Source organism: Eucyclogobius newberryi, unplaced genomic scaffold, assembly GCF_026437365.1.
Source record: "Eucyclogobius newberryi isolate DKJ021-1_F unplaced genomic scaffold, fEucNew1.0.hap1 SCAF_306, whole genome shotgun sequence".
Classification (NCBI taxonomy): Eukaryota; Metazoa; Chordata; class Actinopteri; order Gobiiformes; family Gobiidae; genus Eucyclogobius; species Eucyclogobius newberryi.
This window is the reverse complement of record NW_027315953.1, coordinates 16,253-38,169: the sequence shown is the minus strand read 5'-3', so window position 1 is coordinate 38,169 and position 21,917 is coordinate 16,253. Positions and strand designations below refer to the sequence as shown.

The window sequence follows — 21,917 nt, the reverse complement described above, 5'->3', positions numbered from 1 at the left end:
CGTTGTCAGTATAAGTTGGTTTTTCGGCCTCATGCGTTCAGTCGAGCACGTCCGGCTCCGGCAGCTACTGACAAAAACATCCCGTTTTCTGCCTTGGGGTGTCTTTGTCCGTAAGTTGAATGTTATTCTGTGTTATAATGTTGTTCTACGTTTGCATTTATACCCTTATGTCAAACTTAAGCTTAACCTGTACTTGCTTTGTATATGTGTAATGTTGGTTGTTGCTAGCTGCTGTGCATGTAGCCTTGTCACATTTTAAGCTAGGCTACGTGTTCAGACCTTTATTTTCATTGCTCTTATATGTATCTGTTCATGTACAATTGATGTGAAGGTACATTTATAAGGTTTACATGTGTTTTTATGTGTTTGTTACAGTTTTACAAAATTCCAAGTTGTGGGGAAAAGCGTCTTAAAAGACATTAAAGACAAGTCTTCTCGTTGGACTCTCTTTTTTGGATGTTCGCTATCTGTCTAGCCCTGGTAGTGACACCACAGTGAGGACAAAACAGACCTCGAAGATTTTTTGTGAACACTGGTCGGTAGGGCCCCCTAAGAATTTCTGCCTAGGGCCCCCACACTCCCTAGAATCGCCCCTGAGAATCAGTACTTGTTGATTGTGGGCTACAGTGTTGTAAATTATACATATTGATATAAAACGTACTTTTAAATGCATTTCAAATGTTATATTTTTAATGTATGTTTCTAGAATACCATAAAGACTCATTCATACATTTTGCGCCGTCGCTTTAAGTTCGATTATGTTTTTACCACTAGTTTTATTTTGTAGCGGAAGTTCCGGCGGAAACGCGGTGTGTGTGTATCTCAGTCTTTACGGTCGTTTCTCGGACACAAACAGAACGTCCCGTGGACAGTTTGACACATGTCGCTCCTGCTCTTCTCCATCGCGGCTGCACTTTTACTTTACGTCTTTATTTACTACACTTTGTTCCGAGGCGCGAAATGCACGAGTCAAACCCAGTTACGCGGGAAAACCGCCATCGTCACAGGTAAAAGACTCTTTATTTCTGCCATTTTAGTCTCTATTATTTGTCTGATTCTGCAAACTTCTGACTCACGTGACGATGTTTCCATGATTTATCAGATTTTTGAGGAGAATGTTTGTCTAATGAAGACTTTTATGAGGGGCGGGGCCATAAGTGTAGAGTACAAAGGTCCATGTTCAGTCCTGACTCTGGCACCAGCAGGAGGCCGGTCCATGTTTAGTCCTGACTCTGGCACCAGCAGGAGGCCGGTCCATGTTTAGTCCTGACTCTGGCACCAGCAGGAGGCCGCTCCATGTTTAGTCCTGACTCTGGCACCAGCAGGAGGACGGTCCATGTTTAGTCCTGACTCTGGCACCAGCAGGAGGCCGGTCCATGTTTAGTCCTGACTCTGGCACCAGAAGGAGGCCGGTCCATGTTTAGTCCTGACTCTGGCACCAGCAGGAGGTCGGTCCATGTTTAGTCCTGACTCTGGCACCAGCAGGAGGCCGCTCCATGTTTAGTCCTGACTCTGGCACCAGCAGGAGGTCGGTCCATGTTTAGTCCTGACTCTGGCACCAGCAGGAGGCCGGCCCATGTTTAGTCCTGACTCTGGCACCAGCAGGAGGCCGCTCCATATTTAGTCCTGACTCTGGCACCAGCAGGAGGCCGCTCCATGTTTAGTCCTGACTCTGGCACCAGCAGGAGGTCGGTCCATGTTTAGTCCTGACTCTGGCACCAGCAGGAGGCCGGTCCATGTTTAGTCCTGACTCTGGCACCAGCAGGAGGCCGGTCCATGTTTAGTCCTGACTCTGGCACCAGCAGGAGGCCGTTAGTCCTGACTCTGGCACCAGCAGGAGGCCGGTCCATGTTTAGTCCTGACTCTGGCACCAGCAGGAGGCCGGTCCATGTTTAGTCCTGACTCTGGCACCAGCAGGAGGCCGGTCCATGTTTAGTCCTGACTCTGGCACCAGCAGGAGGCCGGTCCATGTTTAGTCCTGACTCTGGCACCAGCAGGAGGCCGGTCCATGTTTAGTCCTGACTCTGGCACCAGCAGGAGGCCGGTCCATGTTTAGTCCTGACTCTGGCACCAGCAGGAGGCCGGTCCATGTTTAGTCCTGACTCTGGCACCAGCAGGAGGCCGGTCCATGTTTAGTCCTGACTCTGGCACCAGCAGGAGGCCGGTCCATGTTTAGTCCTGACTCTGGCACCAGCAGGAGGCCGGTCCATGTTTAGTCCTGACTCTGGCACCAGCAGGAGGCCGGTCCATGTTTAGTCCTGACTCTGGCACCAGCAGGAGGCCGGTCCATGTTTAGTCCTGACTCTGGCACCAGCAGGAGGCCGGTCCATGTTTAGTCCTGACTCTGGCACCAGCAGGAGGCCGGTCCATGTTTAGTCCTGACTCTGGCACCAGCAGGAGGCCGGTCCATGTTTAGTCCTGACTCTGGCACCAGCAGGAGGCCGGTCCATGTTTAGTCCTGACTCTGGCACCAGCAGGAGGCCGGTCCACACACTGATCTGATGCAGTGACAGAGTGAATGGTCCAGATTCACCTGTGACAGTCAAACATAGATCTGACTCGTCTGCATCATTGTGATTGGACACATTTTCACTGCGTGTCATGTGACCTAACGGCAGCATGTAGAGGTTGAACAGAAGGGGACACGGGACTGACCCTTGGGGCACTCCACAGGTCAGGGTCATGTGGTCTGAGACACAAAGTACTTCCTGTCTTCCAGATAGGACCTTAAACAGTTTAGGGCAGGGCCAGGGATGCCCACCCTGTCCTCTAGTCTCTGTAGGAGGGCCCCACCCTGTCCTCTAGTCTCTGTAAGAGGGTCCCACCCTGTCCTCTAGTCTCTGTAGGAGGGCCCCACCCTGTCCTCTAGTCTCTGTAAGAGGGCCCCACCCTGTCCTCTAGTCTCTGTAGGAGGGCCCCACCCTGTCCTCTAGTCTCTGTAAGAGGGTCCCACCCTGTCCTCTAGTCTCTGTAGGAGGGCCCAACCCTGTCCTCTAGTCTCTGTAAGAGGGCCCCACCCTGTCCTCTAGTCTCTGTAAGAGGGCCCCACCCTGTCCTCTAGTCTCTGTAAGAGGGCCCCACCCTGTCCTCTAGTCTCTGTAAGAGGGCCCCACCCTGTCCTCTAGTCTCTGTAAGAGGGTCCCACCCTGTCCTCTAGTCTCTGTAAGAGGGCCCCACCCTGTCCTCTAGTCTCTGTAAGAGGGCCCCACCCTGTCCTCTAGTCTCTGTAAGAGGGCCCCACCCTGTCCTCTAGTCTCTGTAAGAGGGCCCCACCCTGTCCTCTAGTCTCTGTAAGAGGGCCCCACCCTGTCCTCTAGTCTCTGTAAGAGGGCCCCACCCTGTCCTCTAGTCTCTGTAGGAGGGCCCCACCCTGTCCTCTAGTCTCTGTAGGAGGGCCCCACCCTGTCCTCTAGTCTCTGTAAGAGGGCCCCACCCTGTCCTCTAGTCTCTGTAAGAGGGTCCCACCCTGTCCTCTAGTCTCTGTAAGAGGGCCCCACCCTGTCCTCTAGTCTCTGTAAGAGGGCCCCACCCTGTCCTCTAGTCTCTGTAGGAGGGCCCCACCCTGTCCTCTAGTCTCTGTAAGAGAGCCCCACCCTGTCCTCTAGTCTCTGTAAGAGGGCCCCACCCTGTCCTCTAGTCTCTGTAAGAGGGCCCCACCCTGTCCTCTAGTCTCTGTAGGAGGGCCCCACCCTGTCCTCTAGTCTCTGTAGGAGGGCCCCACCCTGTCCTCTAGTCTCTGTAGGAGGGCCCCACCCTGTCCTCTAGTCTCTGTAAGAGGGCCCCACCCTGTCCTCTAGTCTCTGTAAGAGGGTCCCACCCTGTCCTCTAGTCTCTGTAAGAGGGCCCCACCCTGTCCTCTAGTCTCTGTAAGAGGGTCCCACCCTGTCCTCTAGTCTCTGTAAGAGGGTCCCACCCTGTCCTCTAGTCTCTGTAAGAGGGCCCCACCCTGTCCTCTAGTCTCTGTAAGAGGGCCCCACCCTGTCCTCTAGTCTCTGTAGGAGGGCCCCACCCAGTCCTCTAGTCTCTGTAAGAGGGCCCCACCCTGTCCTCTAGTCTCTGTAAGAGGGCCCCACCCTGTCCTCTAGTCTCTGTAAGAGGGCCCCACCCTGTCCTCTAGTCTCTGTAAGAGGGTCCCACCCTGTCCTCTAGTCTCTGTAAGAGGGTCCCAATGTCACAGTCGCAGAGCTTTATTCATTTCAGTCCAATATTTGTGAGCAACAGGACAGTCCCAGGACAGTCCCAGGACAGTCCCAGGACAGTCCCAGGACAGTCCCAGGACAGTCCCAGGACAGGTGAAAGTGGAGACGGGGTCAGGCTGAGACGATAGTCACCATAGTCCCCCTGGAATACACCGGAAACACTGATTTAAAGAATATGTGACACATTTGATAAGACAAGATAAGCCTTTATTTGTCCCACAATGAGGAAATTCCAGTGTTGCAACACAAAGTAGGAACAGAAGTAAAAGAAAAGATAACTTCTAGAAAACTTAAAAAAAAAAAAAACTCTAATAGAAAAGCTCTTATAAAAAACCTTTTTATATTCTTAATAAAAAGTTAAAAAAAAAAAAATAGTAACACTTATTTACAGCCGTTATATGGACAAAGAATATTGCACCAACATGACAGTATTGCACATGAGTATGTCAGTATTGCACATGGGTATGACAGTATTGCACATGGGTATGACAGTATTGCACATGGGTATATCAGTATTGCACATGGGTATGACAGTATTGCACATGGGTATGACAGTATTGCACATGGGTATGACAGTATTGCACATGGGTATGTCAGTATTGCACATGGGTATGACAGTATTGCACATGGGTATGACAGTATTGCACATGATTATGACAGTATTGCACATGATTATGACAGTATTGCACATGAATATAACAGTATTGCACATGATTATGACAGTATTGCACATGGGTGTGACAGTATTACACATGATTATGACAGTATTGCACATGATTATGACAGTATTGCACATGAATATAACAGTATTGCACATGATTATGACAGTATTGCACATGGGTGTGACAGTATTACACATGATTGTGACAGTATTGCACATGGGTATGACAGTATTGCACATGGGTATGACAGTATTGCACATGGGTATGACAGTATTGCACATGAATATAACAGTATTGCACATGATTATGACAGTATTGCACATGGGTGTGACAGTATTACACATGATTATGACAGTATTGCACATGGGTATGACAGTATTGCACATGGGTATGACAGTATTGCACATGGGTATGAAAGTATTGCACATGGGTATGACAGTATTGCACATGGGTATGACAGTATTGCACATGGGTATGACAGTGTTTGTTGTAGTGTGACAGCAGCAGAAGGACAGAGTGTGAAACGTCTCCTTCACACAGCGAGGGTGGATCAGTCACTGAAGCTGCTCTCCAGAGTGGACAGAGTGTCCTCCAGAGGGGACAGAGTGTCCTGCGGGGAACAGAGTGTCCTGCAGGGGACAGAGTGTCCTGCAGGGGGCGAGTCTCATGGTCCAGCATAGATGTGAGTTTAGCCAGGACCCTTCTGTCCCCCACCTCCTGCACCGAGTCCAGAGGACAGCCCAGGACAGAGCTTTGTCCAGCTTCTTCCTCTTCCTCTCTGTGATGACCACACCTACAGGAGCTGATGCACCACAGAGGAGGAGAAGGTCTTCAGGAGTGGCCCTGTCAGGAGCGGCCCTGTCAGGAGCGGCCCTGTCAGGAGCGGCCCTGTCACTCCAAAAGACCTGAGTCTCCTCAGGAGGTGGAGCTCACTCTGGCTCTTCCTGTTCAGTCTGTGTTATGAGTCCAGTTTGTGGTTCAGATGAAACACCAGGTTCTTGTGAGTCACTCTCTCAATGTCCCAATGTTCACTGGTGAGGGGGGCGTGGCCTGTCCCGTCCCTGGATGTTCACTGGTGAGGGGGGCGTGGCCTGTCCCGTCCCTGGATGTTCACTGGTGAGGGGGGCGTGGCCTGTCCCGTCCCTGGATGTTCACTGGTGAGGGGGGCGTGGCCTGTCCCGTCCCTGGATGTTCACTGGTGAGGGGGGCTTGGCCTGTCCCGTCCCTGGATGTTCACTGGTGAGGGGGGCGTGGCCTGTCCCGTCCCTGGATGTTCACTGGTGAGGGGGGCGTGGCCTGTCCCGTCCCTGGATGTTCACTGGTGAGGGGGGCGTGGCCTGTCCCGTCCCTGGATGTTCACTGGTGAGGGGGGCGTGGCCTGTCCCGTCCCTGGATGTTCACTGGTGAGGGGGGCGTGGCCTGTCCCGTCCCTGGATGTTCACTGGTGAGGGGGGCGTGGCCTGTCCCGTCCCTGGATGTTCACTGGTGAGGGGGGCGTGGCCTGTCCCGTCCCTGGATGTTCACTGGTGAGGGGGGCGTGGCCTGTCCCGTCCCTGGATGTTCACTGGTGAGGGGGGCGTGGCCTGTCCCGTCCCTGGATGTTCACTGGTGAGGGGGGCGTGGCCTGTCCCGTCCCTGGATGTTCACTGGTGAGGGGGGCGTGGCCTGTCCCGTCCCTGGATGTTCACTGGTGAGGGGGGCGTGGCCTGTCCCGTCCCTGGATGTTCACTGGTGAGGGGGGCGTGGCCTGTCCCGTCCCTGGATGTTCACTGGTGAGGGGGGCGTGGCCTGTCCCGTCCCTGGATGTTCACTGGTGAGGGGGGCGTGGCCTGTCCCGTCCCTGGATGTTCACTGGTGAGGGGGGCGTGGCCTGTCCCGTCCCTGGATGTTCACTGGTGAGGGGGGCTTGGCCTGTCCCGTCCCTGGATGTTCACTGGTGAGGGGGGCGTGGCCTGTCCCGTCCCTGGATGTTCACTGGTGAGGGGGGCGTGGCCTGTCCCGTCCCTGGATGTTCACTGGTGAGGGGGGCGTGGCCTGTCCCGTCCCTGGATGTTCACTGGTGAGGGGGGCGTGGCCTGTCCCGTCCCTGGATGTTCACTGGTGAGGGGGGCGTGGCCTGTCCCGTCCCTGGATGTTCACTGGTGAGGGGGGCGCGGCCTGTCCCGTCCCTGGATGTTCACTGGTGAGGGGGGCGCGGCCTGTCCCGTCCCTGGATGTTCACTGGTGAGGGGGGCGTGGCCTGTCCCGTCCCTGGATGTTCACTGGTGAGGGGGGCGTGGCCTGTCCCGTCCCTGGATGTTCACTGGTGAGGGGGGCGTGGCCTGTCCCGTCCCTGGATGTTCACTGGTGAGGGGGGCGTGGCCTGTCCCGTCCCTGGATGTTCACTGGTGAGGGGGGCGTGGCCTGTCCCGTCCCTGGATGTTCACTGGTGAGGGGGGCGTGGCCTGTCCCGTCCCTGGATGTTCACTGGTGAGGGGGGCGTGGCCTTTCCCGTCCCTGGAGGTTCACTGGTGAGAAGGAGCAGCAGCTGATGGTGTTGAAGGCGCTGGAGAGATGAAAGAACAGGATCCTCACAGAGCTGCCAGGCTTCTCCAGGTGAGAGAGAGAGCGGTGCAGCAGGAGATGACGGCGTCCTCCACTCCAATGCCAGGACGATATGCAAACTGCAGCGGGTCCATGGCTGAGCTCACGGTGAAGCGGAGGTGGTCCAGGACCAGCTCCAGTGTCTTCATCAGGTCGTGAGAGCCACCGGCCTGAAGCTGTTGAAGTCTTTGGCGCGCGGTGTCTTGGGCACAGGTACCAGACAGGAGGTCTTCAGACCTGTGGTACCAGACAGGAGGTCTTCAGACCTGTGGTACCAGACAGGAGGTCTTCAGACCTGTGGTACCAGACAGGAGGTCTTCAGACCTGTGGTACCAGACAGGAGGTCTTCAGACCTGTGGTACCGCCCTCAGCTTCAGGCTCATGTTGAAGACATGCTCCATAACTCCACACAGTTCATCTGCAGGACTTAAGGAGCCTGGAGCTGATGCCTCAGGTCCTGCTCCTTCCTCACTTGAATCCCCTTCAGCTCACTCCTCACCTGAGCTGCTGTGACAGTCAGTGGATGTGACTTTGTTGTGCTTTAATTGTAAGTTTAATGTTCTCTTCTTCTGTCTTCAGGGGCCAACACGGGCATCGGGAAAGCCACAGCTCTGGGCTTGGCCAAAAGAGGAGCTCGGGTGATTCTGGCCTGTCGCAGTAAAGAGCGAGCTGAGGCCGCCGTGCTCGACATCAGGAGAGTGAGTGCCAAAGGAACTGTGTTTCTCTCAGAAACGGTTCATTTAGATTTATTGCTGTCGCTTTATTTGATCGGGACAAGTTTGTTTCCTGAGCTCACACACAATGTTTCAATGTCTGTCCCGAGTTTCAGTTCAAAGATGGTGAAATATCTGACCTGCCATTAAAAAGTCATGTGATCAAATCAACACATTTTCTGTTGTGATCATGTGATCATGTGATCACGTGATCACATGATCACAACAGAAAATGTGTTGATTTGACCGAAACAGTCAGTAAAATACAAGCAGATTTACATCATAAAATAGACAAATGGATCATGTGAGTGCATCGACCAATTGAAGTGAAAGCCTGTGGTGCCCCCTTGTGGACATCCAGTGAAGAGCCAGGGCATGTCCCATTCAGAACTTCTTTTCTCCTCCTTTCATTTAAATATCAGACAATAAAAAACTGTTTAACAAATAAATCACACACAGACAAGTTTGAGCTCATTCATGGACGCGTGGGTTAGTTTAGTTTAGTTTAGTTTCGCAGCCTGATAACTGTCTAACCCTGACTTTAAAGAGTTTACTTCAGTTCAAACGTAACGTTTGATGTGGGGAAACTCATCTTCCAGAACATGTGAAGCATCATCTGACCTCATGATCTGCTCTTTACAGGTTGTTTTGCCGTATGTCTTGCCGTGTTCTCTGCACTTTAACCGTGTGTGTTTTCAGGAGAGCGGGAACAACCAGGTGCTGTTCATGCCTCTGGATCTGTCCCGTCTGCAGTCGGTCCGAGACTTTGTGGAAACGTTTCTAAAAACAGAACCACGCCTCGACTTCCTCATCAACAACGCCGGTTTGTGAACGCCGTTTGTCAGAGAACGATGTCAGGACTTCTGGATTCATGTCATTGTTGTCACTGTAGATGATGTGTTTTGGATCGATGAACTTGAAGTGGAGTCATCTTTGCTGCTCCAGAACTCATGAGGTTTGAATGAGGATCCTCTGTGTGCTCCAGGTGTGGTGAGTCCCGGCCGCACTCACGAGGGCTTCGGGATGGAGTTTGGAGTCAACCACTTGGGGCACTTCCTGCTCACGCTGCTCCTGCTGGACCGACTGAAGCAGTGCGCGCCGAGTCGGATCGTCACGGTGGCGTCTCGGGCCCACCTCATGGGAGACATCGACTTCGCTCTCCTGGACTCCACCAAAGACCTGGTCAGAGGAGAGAGGAACCTCACGACTGACCTCAAGGTGAGCAGGTGTTTGGAGCCTGAGGATGCGTTCTGTGGTGCCTCTCAAGAGGTGGTGTTTCGAAGGTGCGTTGGGTAGACAAAAGACAGCTCGCTTGACACTGCTTCGTGATTTAGAAAATGGTTTTAATCATGAATAAGCAGCAGTCAAATACAGATGTCGACGATCCGGGTCCCCTCATAGCCAATTTGAGGAAGAACCCCGTTCCTTCGAATAGAGGCGCTTTTATACATTTAAAAGACAAAGAAAACTCCCCTCGTGAGCCTGGCCCCACATGGGTCCAGCTGTATGCAATTTTACGGCTATCGTCTTACCCCCAGGAGAGGTCAGAAAATTAACCTACACATTCTTCATCGCCCCGTCACTCAACCAAATTTCCTGTTTTTCGACCAGGAAGCCTCTCCTGTTTATCCTACACATTCCTATGCAGTTTTAAGATACTTCAGTTCACACTTTGACTCTCACCACATGGAAATGGGAGCTAAACCTGGACTAAACAAGGACCAGAACAGGACCAAACCAAGTCCACATCAGGATTTAGGACCAAATCAAGTGTGAACGCAGCCTTAGACTTGGACAGACTTTACTGAAGCACAAATACATGAAATGAGCTGGGCACAGTAGCTCACACATTACAATCCAATCACTGAAAATGAATGTTGGTGTTTAAGAAGCTTAAACTAAACAAAGCTCTTCTTCCAGGCCTATTCCCACAGTAAACTCTGCAACGTGCTCTTCACTCGAGAACTGGCCAATCAGCTTGAGGGATCCAACGTGTCCTGCTTCTCTCTGCACCCAGGTCAAGAGCTAGTTAAAGCTGCACTGTGTCACTTTTCTGGTGGAGGTGTTATTACTTTGCCTCAGACTCAATGTCCCCAGCCTCCCCTGGGGTCTGGGAGAAGCTCTCCTGGAGGTGTGAGCTGAAGACCCTCCTGACAGAGGCTCCTCAAGCTGTTCCCAACAGACCCTCACGATGCGCTTGGGTCTGCCAAGTCTGTCCGGGATTCAACTCACCACCAGGTGGTGCTCTACAGCTCCGCCCCGCTCTTCACCCGAGTGTCCAAGTGCACAAAACCAGTCTCAACATATTGCAAAAATACGCTGAATGTTTTAGGACATGTGAGACGTCCTTGGGTCCCAGGCTCTCTCCTACATGAGCCATAAGAAGTGTTCCCGGCATGTTACACACATGTCGACCTTCTCTTAATTCATCAGGCTATAAACATCCACATATGAGAAAAAAACTAAATGTTTCCACATCACCCAGACCTACTGGGGCCCCTATGATTTCCCCAATATATTATATCATCACAGACGTGGAGTGAAGAGCCTGATGATGAGAGCGTCCACAGTCTGAACAGAATCGGGTGCTGTAACGTGGTGTTTGAGTCTAAACGTGTGGCTGCTCCTTCTGCCTCAGGCGTCATCAAAACTGAAATCGGTCGAAACCTGAGTCGGTGGTTTGAGATTCTGATTACGCCCATTGCTGCGCTGTTCTTCCTGGATGCAGAAGGGGGCGCTCAGACCACTCTGCACTGTGTCCTTCAGGAGGGACTGGAGCCTCTCAGTGGAAGGTACATGATCTGCTTTATTAAAGGAACTGTACCCGAGTCACTACAAACGTACTCACTTTCCTGACGCAGTCAAAGCGTCCTAAAGATTCACTGCCGTGAGCTAAACAGTAACTAGCATGCTAACAGCTACTAGCATGCTAACATTGTCCCACAATGGGGAAATTCAAACACAAAGTAGGTACAGAAGTAAATAATAAAAAACAGATAAATTATAAAAATTGCACATGGGTATGTCAGTATTGCACATGGGTATGACAGTATTGCACATGGGTATGACAGTATTGCACATGGGTATGACATGACAGTATTGCACATGGGTTTGACAGTATTACACATGGGTCTGGTAGTATTGCACATGGGTATGACATGACAGTATTGCACATGGGTATGTCAGTATTGCACATGGGTATGACAATGTTGCACATGGGTATGACAGTATTGCACATGGGTATGTCAGTATTGCACATGGGTATGTCAGTATTGCACATGGATATGACAGTATTGCACATGGGTATGACAGTATTGCACATGGGTTTGACAGTATTGCACATGGGTATGACAGTATTGCACATAGGTATGACAGTATTGTACATGGGTTTGACAGTATTGCACATGGGTATGTCAGTATTGCACATGGGTATGTCAGTATTGCACATGGGTATGACAGTATTGCACATGGGTATGTCAGTATTGCACATGGGTATGTCAGTATTGCACATGGGTATGTCAGTATTGCACATGGGTATGACAGTATTGCACAGGGGTATGACAGTATTGCACATGGGTATGACAGTATTGCACATGGGTATGACAGTATTGCACATGGGTATGACAGTATTGCACATGGGTATGACAGTATTGCACATGGGTATGACAGTATTGCACATGGGTATGACAGTGTTTGTTGTAGAGTGACAGCAGCAGAAGGACAGAGTGTGAAACGTCTCCTTCACACAGCGAGGGTGGATCAGTCACTGAAGCTGCTCTCCAGAGTGGACAGAGTGTCCTCCAGAGGGGACAGAGTGTCCTGCAGGGGACAGAGTATCCTGCAGGGGACAGAGTGTCCTGCAGGGGGCGAGTCTCATGGTCCAGCATAGATGTGAGTTTAGCCAGGACCCTTCTGTCCCCCACCTCCTGCACCGAGTCCAGAGGACAGCCCAGGACAGAGCTTTGTCCAGCTTCTTCCTCTTCCTCTCTGTGATGACCACACCTACAGGAGCTGATGCACCACAGAGGAGGAGAAGGTCTTCAGGAGTGGCCCTGTCAGGAGCGGCCTTGTCAGGAGCGGCCTTGTCAGGAGCGGCCCTGTCAGGAGTGGCCCTGTCACTCCAAAAGACCTGAGTCTCCTCAGGAGGTAGAACCGACTCTGGCTCTTCCTGTTCAGTCTGTGTTATGAGTCCAGTTTGTGGTTCAGATGAACACCAGGTCCTTGTATGAGTCACTCTCTCAATGTCCCGTCCCTGGGTGTTCACTGGTGAGGGGGGCGTGGCCTGTCCCGTCCCTGGATGTTCACTGGTGAGGGGGGCGTGGCCTGTCCCGTCCCTGGATGTTCACTGGTGAGGGGGGCGTGGCCTGTCCCGTCCCTGGATGTTCACTGGTGAGGGGGGCGTGGCCTCTGTGGAAGTCCACCACCATCTCCTTGGTCTTCCCCGCGTTGATGAAGAGGAGGTTCCACAAAGTCCTGCTCCAGTCCTCTGTCCTCCACATCATCGTCTGTGATGAGTCCGATGATGGCAGAGTGGTCAGAAAACTTCTGCAAGACACAGCTGTCCATGCCTGAAGTCTGCAGTGTAGAGGGTGAAGAGAAAGGGCGCGAGGACGGTGCCCTGGGGCGCCCCCACACTGCAGGTCCCCCACACTGCAGGTCCCTCACACTGCAGGTCCCCCACACTGCAGGTCCCCCACACTGCAGGTCCCTCACACTGCAGGTCCCCCACACTGCAGGTCCCTCACACTGCAGGTCCCTCACACTGCAGGTCCCCACACTGCATGTCCCCCACACTGCATGTCCCTCACACTGCAGGTCCCTCACACTGCAGGTCTGAATGTCAGACACACAGTCCCGGGCTCTCACAAACTGGGGTGGGTCTGTGAGGTAGTCCAGGATCCACTCTGCAGGTCATACTCCACACCAGCCGTCTCCAGCTTGTCCCTCAGGAGCTGATGGTGTTGAAGGCGCTGGTGATTGATCAAATCTCAGGAAGTGAGAATTTAGTTCGTTCACCCACTGTAGATCCCCCTCCGTCTGGACAGGGGGGATTTTGAAGCCTGAGATGGTTTTCAGGCTTGTTGTTTGGAAAATACCGCACCGTCCGGGATGGAACAATGTTCTCAAAACAGAAGTTGATGTAGTCCGTGATGCTCTGTGATGGTGTTGATGTCCTTCCCATGTGGGCCGTAAAGCTCAGTCCAGACAGTGGTGCTGAAGCAGTCCCTCAGAGCCTCCTCGCTCTCAGCAGACCACATCCTCACCAAACGGGGCACCACAGGCCTCAGGTGTACAAGGGTGTGGTCCTCCAGGGGAGGGAGGGGGGAGGAGCCTCCTGGTGTTGGCAAAGAACAAGTCCAGTGTTTTATTGTCTCTGGTGGGACAGGAGACATACTGGGTGTGTCAGAACAGAAGAGGGAGAAGCGTGGTTGAAGTCACCAGAGACGAGGAAGAGAGTCTGTGGGTGCTGTGTCTGTGACCTGCTAGTGCTGTGTCTGTGACCTGCGGGTGCTGTGTCTGTGACCTGCGGATGCTGCGTCTGTGACCTGCGGGTGCTGCGTCTGTGACCTGCGGGTGCTGTGTCTGTGACCTGCGGGTGCTGCGTCTGTGACCTGCGGGTGCTGCGTCTGTGACCTGCGGGTGCTGCGTCTGTGACCTGCGGGTGCTGCGTCTGTGACCTGCGGGTGCTGCGTCTGTGACCTGCGGGTGCTGCGTCTGTGACCTGCGGGTGCTGCGTCTGTGACCTGCGGGTGCTGTGTCTGTGACCTGTGGGTGCTGTGTCTGTGACCTGTGGGTGCTGTGTCTGTGACCTGTGGGTGCAGGAGAGCAGTTTTTCACAAGCATTGTCAGCATTGGCAGACGGGGCCACATACACTGCGATTACAATCACACGTGAGAACTCCCGGGGGGATAATATGGCCTTATGCCACAGTTCAATGTCTTTGTTACAGTTCAATGTCTTTGTTACAGTTCAATGTCTTTGTTCCACAGCTGTTCCAGGTTTGCACCACTTCTCGTTCACAAACACAGCCAGGCCACGCCTCCTCTCTTTTTTCCGCTCTCCCTCGTCCTATCAGCGCGCAGGAGATGAAATTTGTCCAAATTGATAATAGAATCCGGCATTTCTGGGGTTAACCACGTCTCTGTGAAAAGCATGATGCTGCTGTCCTTGTGCTCCCGCTGGGACCGCGTAAGACCCGCCAGCGCCGCTGTCTCTTTCTGGAGACATGTTACGTTTCCCGTGACGATGGCGGGGAGAGTAGAGTAATGTGAATGTACAAAAGTATTTACAAAATTACAATAAGTAGAGCACATAAAGTCTGGAAAAGAGAGGGAGCGTTGCAATGAGCAGCCAGCGCTTTTGTTTCAATGTCACTGTAACAAAGTAGAATATTTACAAATGGACTCACACGATCTGATCAAATCAATCAAACGACACATGTTCTAATGCTAAATAACAGCCTGTTGTACAGTAAAATAGGCTGTAATGTAAGAAGTGACTCGAAATCTAGGTGAAAAGGATATATTTGTATTATTATTACAAATATTCTTTTCAAAAATCAAAGTTAAATGTATTTAGTGTTTGTTTGTGTGTTTTCAGGTACTTTTCAGACTGTGCTGTGGCTCAAGTGTCGGCCAAAGCCAGAGACGACGCTTTGGCCAAGAAGCTGTGGGAGGTCAGCGAGAGGCTGTCCGGGGTCACAGCTCCTCCCACTGAATGAGATTCAGCTGCAGAAGATGCAGAAGCTGCTGTGCTTGTGGACTGTGGGGCTCTGTTTGTGGAGGACGGTCAAACGTGCTCCTTTTCAATCCTGTTCCTTTTTCTCTTTTCAGTTTGATAACTTTTAATCAGATTTTTATAGATATTAAATGGTAGATTTAATTGCAAATGTGTCTTTATATGAGGAATAACACACTCCCACAGTGACTCTGGAGCCTCTCAAGTGACTCAGGAGCCTCACAAGTGACTCAGGACCCTCTCAAGTGACTCAGGACCCTCTCAAGTGACTCTGGACCCTCTCAAGTGACTCTGGACCCTCTCAAGTGACTCAGGACCCTCACAAGTGACTCAGGAGCCTCACAAGTGACTCAGGACCCTCTCAAGTGACTCTGGACCCTCTCAAGTGACTCTGGACCCTCTCAAGTGACTCAGGACCCTCACAAGTTACTCAGGAGCCTCACAAGTGACTCAGGACCCTCTCAAGTGACTCTGGACCCTCTCAAGTGACTCTGGACCCTCTCAAGTGACTCAGGACCCTCACAAGTGACTCAGGAGCCTCTCAAGTGACTCAGGACCCTCTCAAGTGACTCAGGACCCTCTCAAGTAACTCTGGACCCTCTCAAGTGACTCAGGACCCTCTCAAGTGACTCTGGACCCTCTCAAGTGACTCTGGACCCTCTCAAGTGACTCAGGACCCTCTCAAGTGACTCTGGACCCTCTCAAGTGACTCTGGACCCTCACAAGTGACTCTGGACCCTGTCAAGTGACTCTGGACCCTCTCAAGTGACTCAGGACCCTCTCAAGTGACTCTGGACCCTCACAAGAGACTCTGGACCCTCTCAAGTGACTCAGGACCCTCTCAAGTGACTCTGGACCCTCTCAAGTGACTCAGGACCCTCTCAAGTGACTCAGGACCCTCTCAAGTGACTCTGGACCCTCACAAGTGACTCAGGACCCTCTCAAGTGACTCAGGACCCTCTCAAGTGACTCAGGACCCTCTCAAGTAACTCTGGACCCTCTCAAGTGACTCTGGACCCTCTCAAGTGACTCTGGACCCTCTCAAGTGACTCTGGACCCTCTCAAGTGACTCTGGACCCTCTCAAGTGACTCTGGACCCTCTCAAGTGACTCAGGACCCTCTCAAGTGACTCTGGACCCTCTCAAGTGACTCTGGACCCTCACAAGTGACTCTGGACCCTGTCAAGTGACTCTGGACCCTCTCAAGTGACTCAGGACCCTCTCAAGTGACTCTGGACCCTCACAAGTGACTCTGGACCCTCTCAAGTGACTCAGGACCCTCTCAAGTGACTCAGGACCCTCTCAAGTGACTCTGGACCCTCTCAAGTGACTCAGGACCCTCTCAAGTGACTCAGGACCCTCTCAAGTGACTCTGGACCCTCACAAGTGACTCTGGACCCTCACAAGTGACTCTGGACCCTCACAAGTGACTCAGGAGCCTCACAAGTGACTCAGGACCCTCTCAAGTGACTCAGGACCCTCTCAAGTGACTCTGGACCCTCTCAAGTGACTCTGGACCCTCTCAAGTGACTCTGGACCCTCACAAGAGACTCTGGACCCTCTCAAGTGACTCAGGACCCTCTCAAGTGACTCTGGACCCTCTCAAGTGACTCAGGACCCTCTCAAGTGACTCAGGACCCTCTCAAGTGACTCTGGACCCTCACAAGTGACTCAGGACCCTCTCAAGTGACTCAGGACCCTCTCAAGTGACTCAGGACCCTCTCAAGTAACTCTGGACCCTCTCAAGTGACTCAGGACCCTCTCAAGTGACTCTGGACCCTCTCAAGTGACTCTGGACCCTCTCAAGTGACTCTGGACCCTCTCAAGTGACTCTGGACCCTCTCAAGTGACTCAGGACCCTCTCAAGTGACTCTGGACCCTCTCAAGTGACTCTGGACCCTCACAAGTGACTCTGGACCCTGTCAAGTGACTCTGGACCCTCTCAAGTGACTCAGGACCCTCTCAAGTGACTCTGGACCCTCACAAGTGACTCTGGACCCTCTCAAGTGACTCAGGACCCTCTCAAGTGACTCAGGACCCTCTCAAGTGACTCTGGACCCTCTCAAGTGACTCAGGACCCTCTCAAGTGACTCAGGACCCTCTCAAGTGACTCTGGACCCTCACAAGTGACTCTGGACCCTCACAAGTGACTCTGGACCCTCACAAGTGACTCAGGAGCCTCACAAGTGACTCAGGACCCTCTCAAGTGACTCAGGACCCTCTCAAGTGACTCTGGACCCTCTCAAGTGACTCTGGACCCTCACAAGTGACTCAGGACCCTCTCAAGTGACTCAGGACCCTCTCAAGTGACTCAGGACCCTCTCAAGTGACTCTGGACCCTCTCAAGTGACTCTGGACCCTCACAAGTGACTCTGGACCCTCACAAGTGACTCTGGACCCTCTCAAGTGACTCAGGACCCTCTCAAGTGACTCTGGACCCTCTCAAGTGACTCTGGACCCTCTCAAGTGACTCAGGACCCTCTCAAGTGACTCTGGACCCTCTCAAGTGACTCAGGACCCTCTCAAGTGACTCAGGAGCCTCACAAGTGACTCTGGACCCTCACAAGTGACTCAGGACCCTCTCAAGTGACTCAGGACCCTCTCAAGTGACTCTGGACCCTCTCAAGTGACTCTGGACCCTCACAAGTGACTCTGGACCCTCTCAAGTGACTCTGGACCCTCTCAAGTGACTCAGGACCCTCTCAAGTGACTCTGGACCCTCACAAGTGACTCTGGACCCTCTCAAGTGACTCAGGACCCTCTCAAGTGACTCTGGACCCTCTCAAGTGACTCAGGACCCTCTCAAGTGACTCAGGACCCTCTCAAGTGACTCTGGACCCTCACAAGTGACTCAGGACCCTCTCAAGTGACTCTGGACCCTCTCAAGTGACTCAGGACCCTCTCAAGTGACTCAGGACCCTCTCAAGTGACTCTGGACCCTCACAAGTGACTCTGGACCCTCACAAGTGACTCTGGACCCTCACAAGTGACTCAGGAGCCTCACAAGTGACTCAGGACCCTCTCAAGTGACTCTGGACCCTCTCAAGTGACTCTGGACCCTCACAAGTGACTCTGGACCCTCTCAAGTGACTCTGGACCCTCTCAAGTGACTCTGGACCCTCACAAGTGACTCTGGACCCTCTCAAGTGACTCAGGACCCTCTCAAGTGACTCTGGACCCTCTCAAGTGACTCAGGACCCTCTCAAGTGACTCAGGAGCCTCACAAGTGACTCAGGAGCCTCACAAGTGACTCAGGACCCTCTCAAGTGACTCAGGACCCTCTCAAGTGACTCTGGACCCTCTCAAGTGACTCTGGACCCTCACAAGTGACTCTGGACCCTCTCAAGTGACTGGACCCTCTCAAGTGACTCTGGACCCTCTCAAGTGACTCAGGACCCTCTCAAGTGACTCAGGAGCCTCACAAGTGACTCAGGACCCTCTCAAGTGACTCAGGACCCTCTCAAGTGACTCTGGACCCTCTCAAGTGACTCTGGACCCTCTCAAGTGACTCTGGACCCTCACAAGTGACTCTGGACCCTCTCAAGTGACTCTGGACCCTCTCAAGTGACTCAAGACCCTCTCAAGTGACTCTGGACCCTCACAAGTGACTCTGGACCCTCTCAAGTGACTCAGGACCCTCTCAAGTGACTCTGGACCCTCTCAAGTGACTCTGGACCCTCTCAAGTGACTCAGGACCCTCTCAAGTGACTCTGGACCCTCACAAGTGACTCAGGACCCTCTCAAGTGACTCTGGACCCTCTCAAGTGACTCAGGACCCTCTCAAGTGACTCAGGACCCTCTCAAGTGACTCTGGACCCTCACAAGTGACTCTGGACCCTCACAAGTGACTCAGGAGCCTCACAAGTGACTCAGGACCCTCTCAAGTGACTCTGGACCCTCTCAAGTGACTCTGGACCCTCACAAGTGACTCTGGACCCTCTCAAGTGACTCTGGACCCTCTCAAGTGACTCTGGACCCTCACAAGTGACTCTGGACCCTCTCAAGTGACTCAGGACCCTCTCAAGTGACTCTGGACCCTCTCAAGTGACTCAGGACCCTCTCAAGTGACTCAGGACCCTCTCAAGTAACTCTGGACCCTCTCAAGTGACTCAGGACCCTCTCAAGTGACTCTGGACCCTCTCAAGTGACTCTGGACCCTCTCAAGTGACTCAGGACCCTCTCAAGTGACTCTGGACCCTCTCAAGTGACTCAGGACCCTCTCAAGTGACTCAGGACCCTCTCAAGTGACTCAGGAGCCTCACAAGTGACTCAGGACCCTCTCAAGTGACTCTGGACCCTCACAAGTGACTCTGGACCCTCTCAAGTGACTCAGGACCCTCTCAAGTGACTCTGGACCCTCTCAAGTGACTCTGGACCCTCTCAAGTGACTCAGGACCCTCTCAAGTGACTCTGGACCCTCTCAAGTGACTCAGGACCCTCTCAAGTGACTCAGGAGCCTCACAAGTGACTCTGGACCCTCACAAGTGACTCTGGACCCTCACAAGTGACTCAGGAGCCTCACAAGTGACTCAGGACCCTCTCAAGTGACTCTGGACCCTCTCAAGTGACTCTGGACCCTCACAAGTGACTCTGGACCCTCACAAGTGACTCAGGACCCTCTCAAGTGACTCTGGACCCTCACAAGTGACTCTGGACCCTCTCAAGTGACTCAGGACCCTCTCAAGTGACTCTGGACCCTCTCAAGTGACTCAGGACCCTCTCAAGTGACTCTGGACCCCCACAACCGTCTCCGGACCCCACAACCGACTCAGGACCCCACAACCGTCTCCGGACCCCACAACCGACTCAGGACCCCCACAACCGACTCAGGACCCCACAACCGACTCAGGACCCCCACAACCGACTCAGGACCCCACAACCGTCTCCGGACCCCGACAAACGACTCAGGACCCCACAACCGACTCAGGACCCCCACAACCGACTCCGGACCCCGACAAACGACTCAGGACCCCACAACCGACTCAGGACCCCACAACCGACTCAGGACCCCCACAACCGACTCAGGACCCCACAACCGACTCAGGACCCCCACAACCGACTCAGGACCCCACAACCGACTCAGGACCCCCACAACCGACTCAGGACCCCACAACCGACTCAGGACCCCCACAACCGTCTCCGGACCCCACAACCGACTCAGGACCCCCACAACCGACTCAGGACCCCCACAACCGTCTCCAGACCCCACAACCGACTCAGGACCCCACAACCGTCTCCGGACCCCACAACCGACTCAGGACCCCACAACCGACTCAGGACCCCACAACCGACTCAGGACCCCCACAACCGACTCAGGACCCCACAACCGACTCAGGACCCCCACAACCGACTCAGGACCCCACAACCGACTCAGGACCCCACAACCGACTCAGGACCCCCACAACCGACTCAGGACCCCACAACCGACTCAGGACCCCACAACCGACTCAGGACCCCCACAACCGACTCAGGACCCCCACAACCGACTCAGGACCCCACAACCGACTCAGGACCCCCACAACCGTCTCCGGACCCCACAACCGACTCAGGACCCTCACAACCATCTCCGGACCCCACAACCGTCTCCGGACCCCACAACCGACTCAGGACCCCACAACCGACTCAGGACCCCCACAACCGACTCAGGACCCCACAACCGACTCAGGACCCCCACAACCGACTCAGGACCCCACAACCGACTCAGGACCCCCACAACGACTCAGGACCCCACAACCGACTCAGGACCCCACAACCGACTCAGGACCCCCACAACCGACTCAGGACCCCACAACCGACTCAGGACCCCACAACCGACTCAGGACCCCCACAACCGACTCAGGACCCCCACAACCGACTCAGGACCCCACAACCGACTCAGGACCCCACAACCGACTCAGGACCCCACAACCGACTCAGGACCCCCACAACCGACTCAGGACCCCACAACCGACTCAGGACCCCCACAACCGTCTCCGGACCCCACAACCGACTCAGGACCCCCACAACCGACTCAGGACCCCACAACCGACTCAGGACCCCCACAACCGACTCAGGACCCCACAACCGACTCAGGACCCCCACAACCGACTCAGGACCCCCACAACCGACTCAGGACCCCACAACCGACTCAGGACCCCACAACCGACTCAGGACCCCCACAACCGACTCAGGACCCCCACAACCGACTCAGGACCCCCACAACCGTCTCCGGACCCCACAACCGACTCAGGACCCCCACAACCGACTCAGGACCCCACAACCGACTCAGGACCCCCACAACCGACTCAGGACCCCACAACCGACTCAGGACCCCCACAACCGACTCAGGACCCCACAACCGACTCAGGACCCCCACAACCGACTCAGGACCCCACAACCGACTCAGGACCCCCACAACCGACTCAGGACCCCACAACCGACTCAGGACCCCCACAACCGACTCAGGACCCCCACAACCGACTCAGGACCCCACAACCGACTCAGGACCCCACAACCGACTCAGGACCCCACAACCGACTCAGGACCCCACAACCGACTCAGGACCCCACAACCGACTCAGGACCCCCACAACCGACTCAGGACCCCACAACCGACTCAGGACCCCACAACCGACTCAGGACCCCCACAACGACTCAGGACCCCACAACCGACTCAGGACCCCACAACCGACTCAGGACCCCCACAACCGACTCAGGACCCCACAACCGACTCAGGACCCCCACAGTGAAATAGAATAGACAAATGTAACACAAGGTTTATTTGTGTCTATTTTGTGTTTTTTACCCAAATTCACTCAAATAAAATGTTTCCAATAAAAACATGAATTTCTTAAACTTGTTTTTCTGTAAAATTCTTTGGAAAAATCTATTTTAAGATGAAATAAAAACAAAACAAAATCTCGAGTCTTTTTCTGTCGCACTTTTGGCCCTGGAATGTCTCTCTCTCTCCACTTGGGGGCAGTAGCGCTTCATCACATCTTCTGTCTCTCCTCCTCTCTCCCCCTTTACTCTCTACGGCCCCCA

At 53.6% G+C, this 21,917-nt stretch overlaps 1 protein-coding gene across 1 annotated transcript; it reads left to right on the top strand.

Annotated features, from left to right (window-relative positions):
• Positions 1-858: 858 nt before the first annotated feature.
• LOC140374731 (dehydrogenase/reductase SDR family member 13-like) lies at positions 859-14,901 on the top strand. Its single transcript, XM_072461727.1, has 7 exons — positions 859-1,007; positions 8,024-8,142; positions 8,857-8,980; positions 9,143-9,375; positions 10,078-10,174; positions 10,796-10,949; positions 14,759-14,901. Exons 1-7 carry the CDS (start codon positions 881-883, stop codon positions 14,877-14,879), a joined length of 975 nt encoding a protein of 324 aa, XP_072317828.1. The 5' UTR covers positions 859-880; the 3' UTR covers positions 14,880-14,901.
• The last annotated feature ends 7,016 nt before the right edge of the window (positions 14,902-21,917 follow it).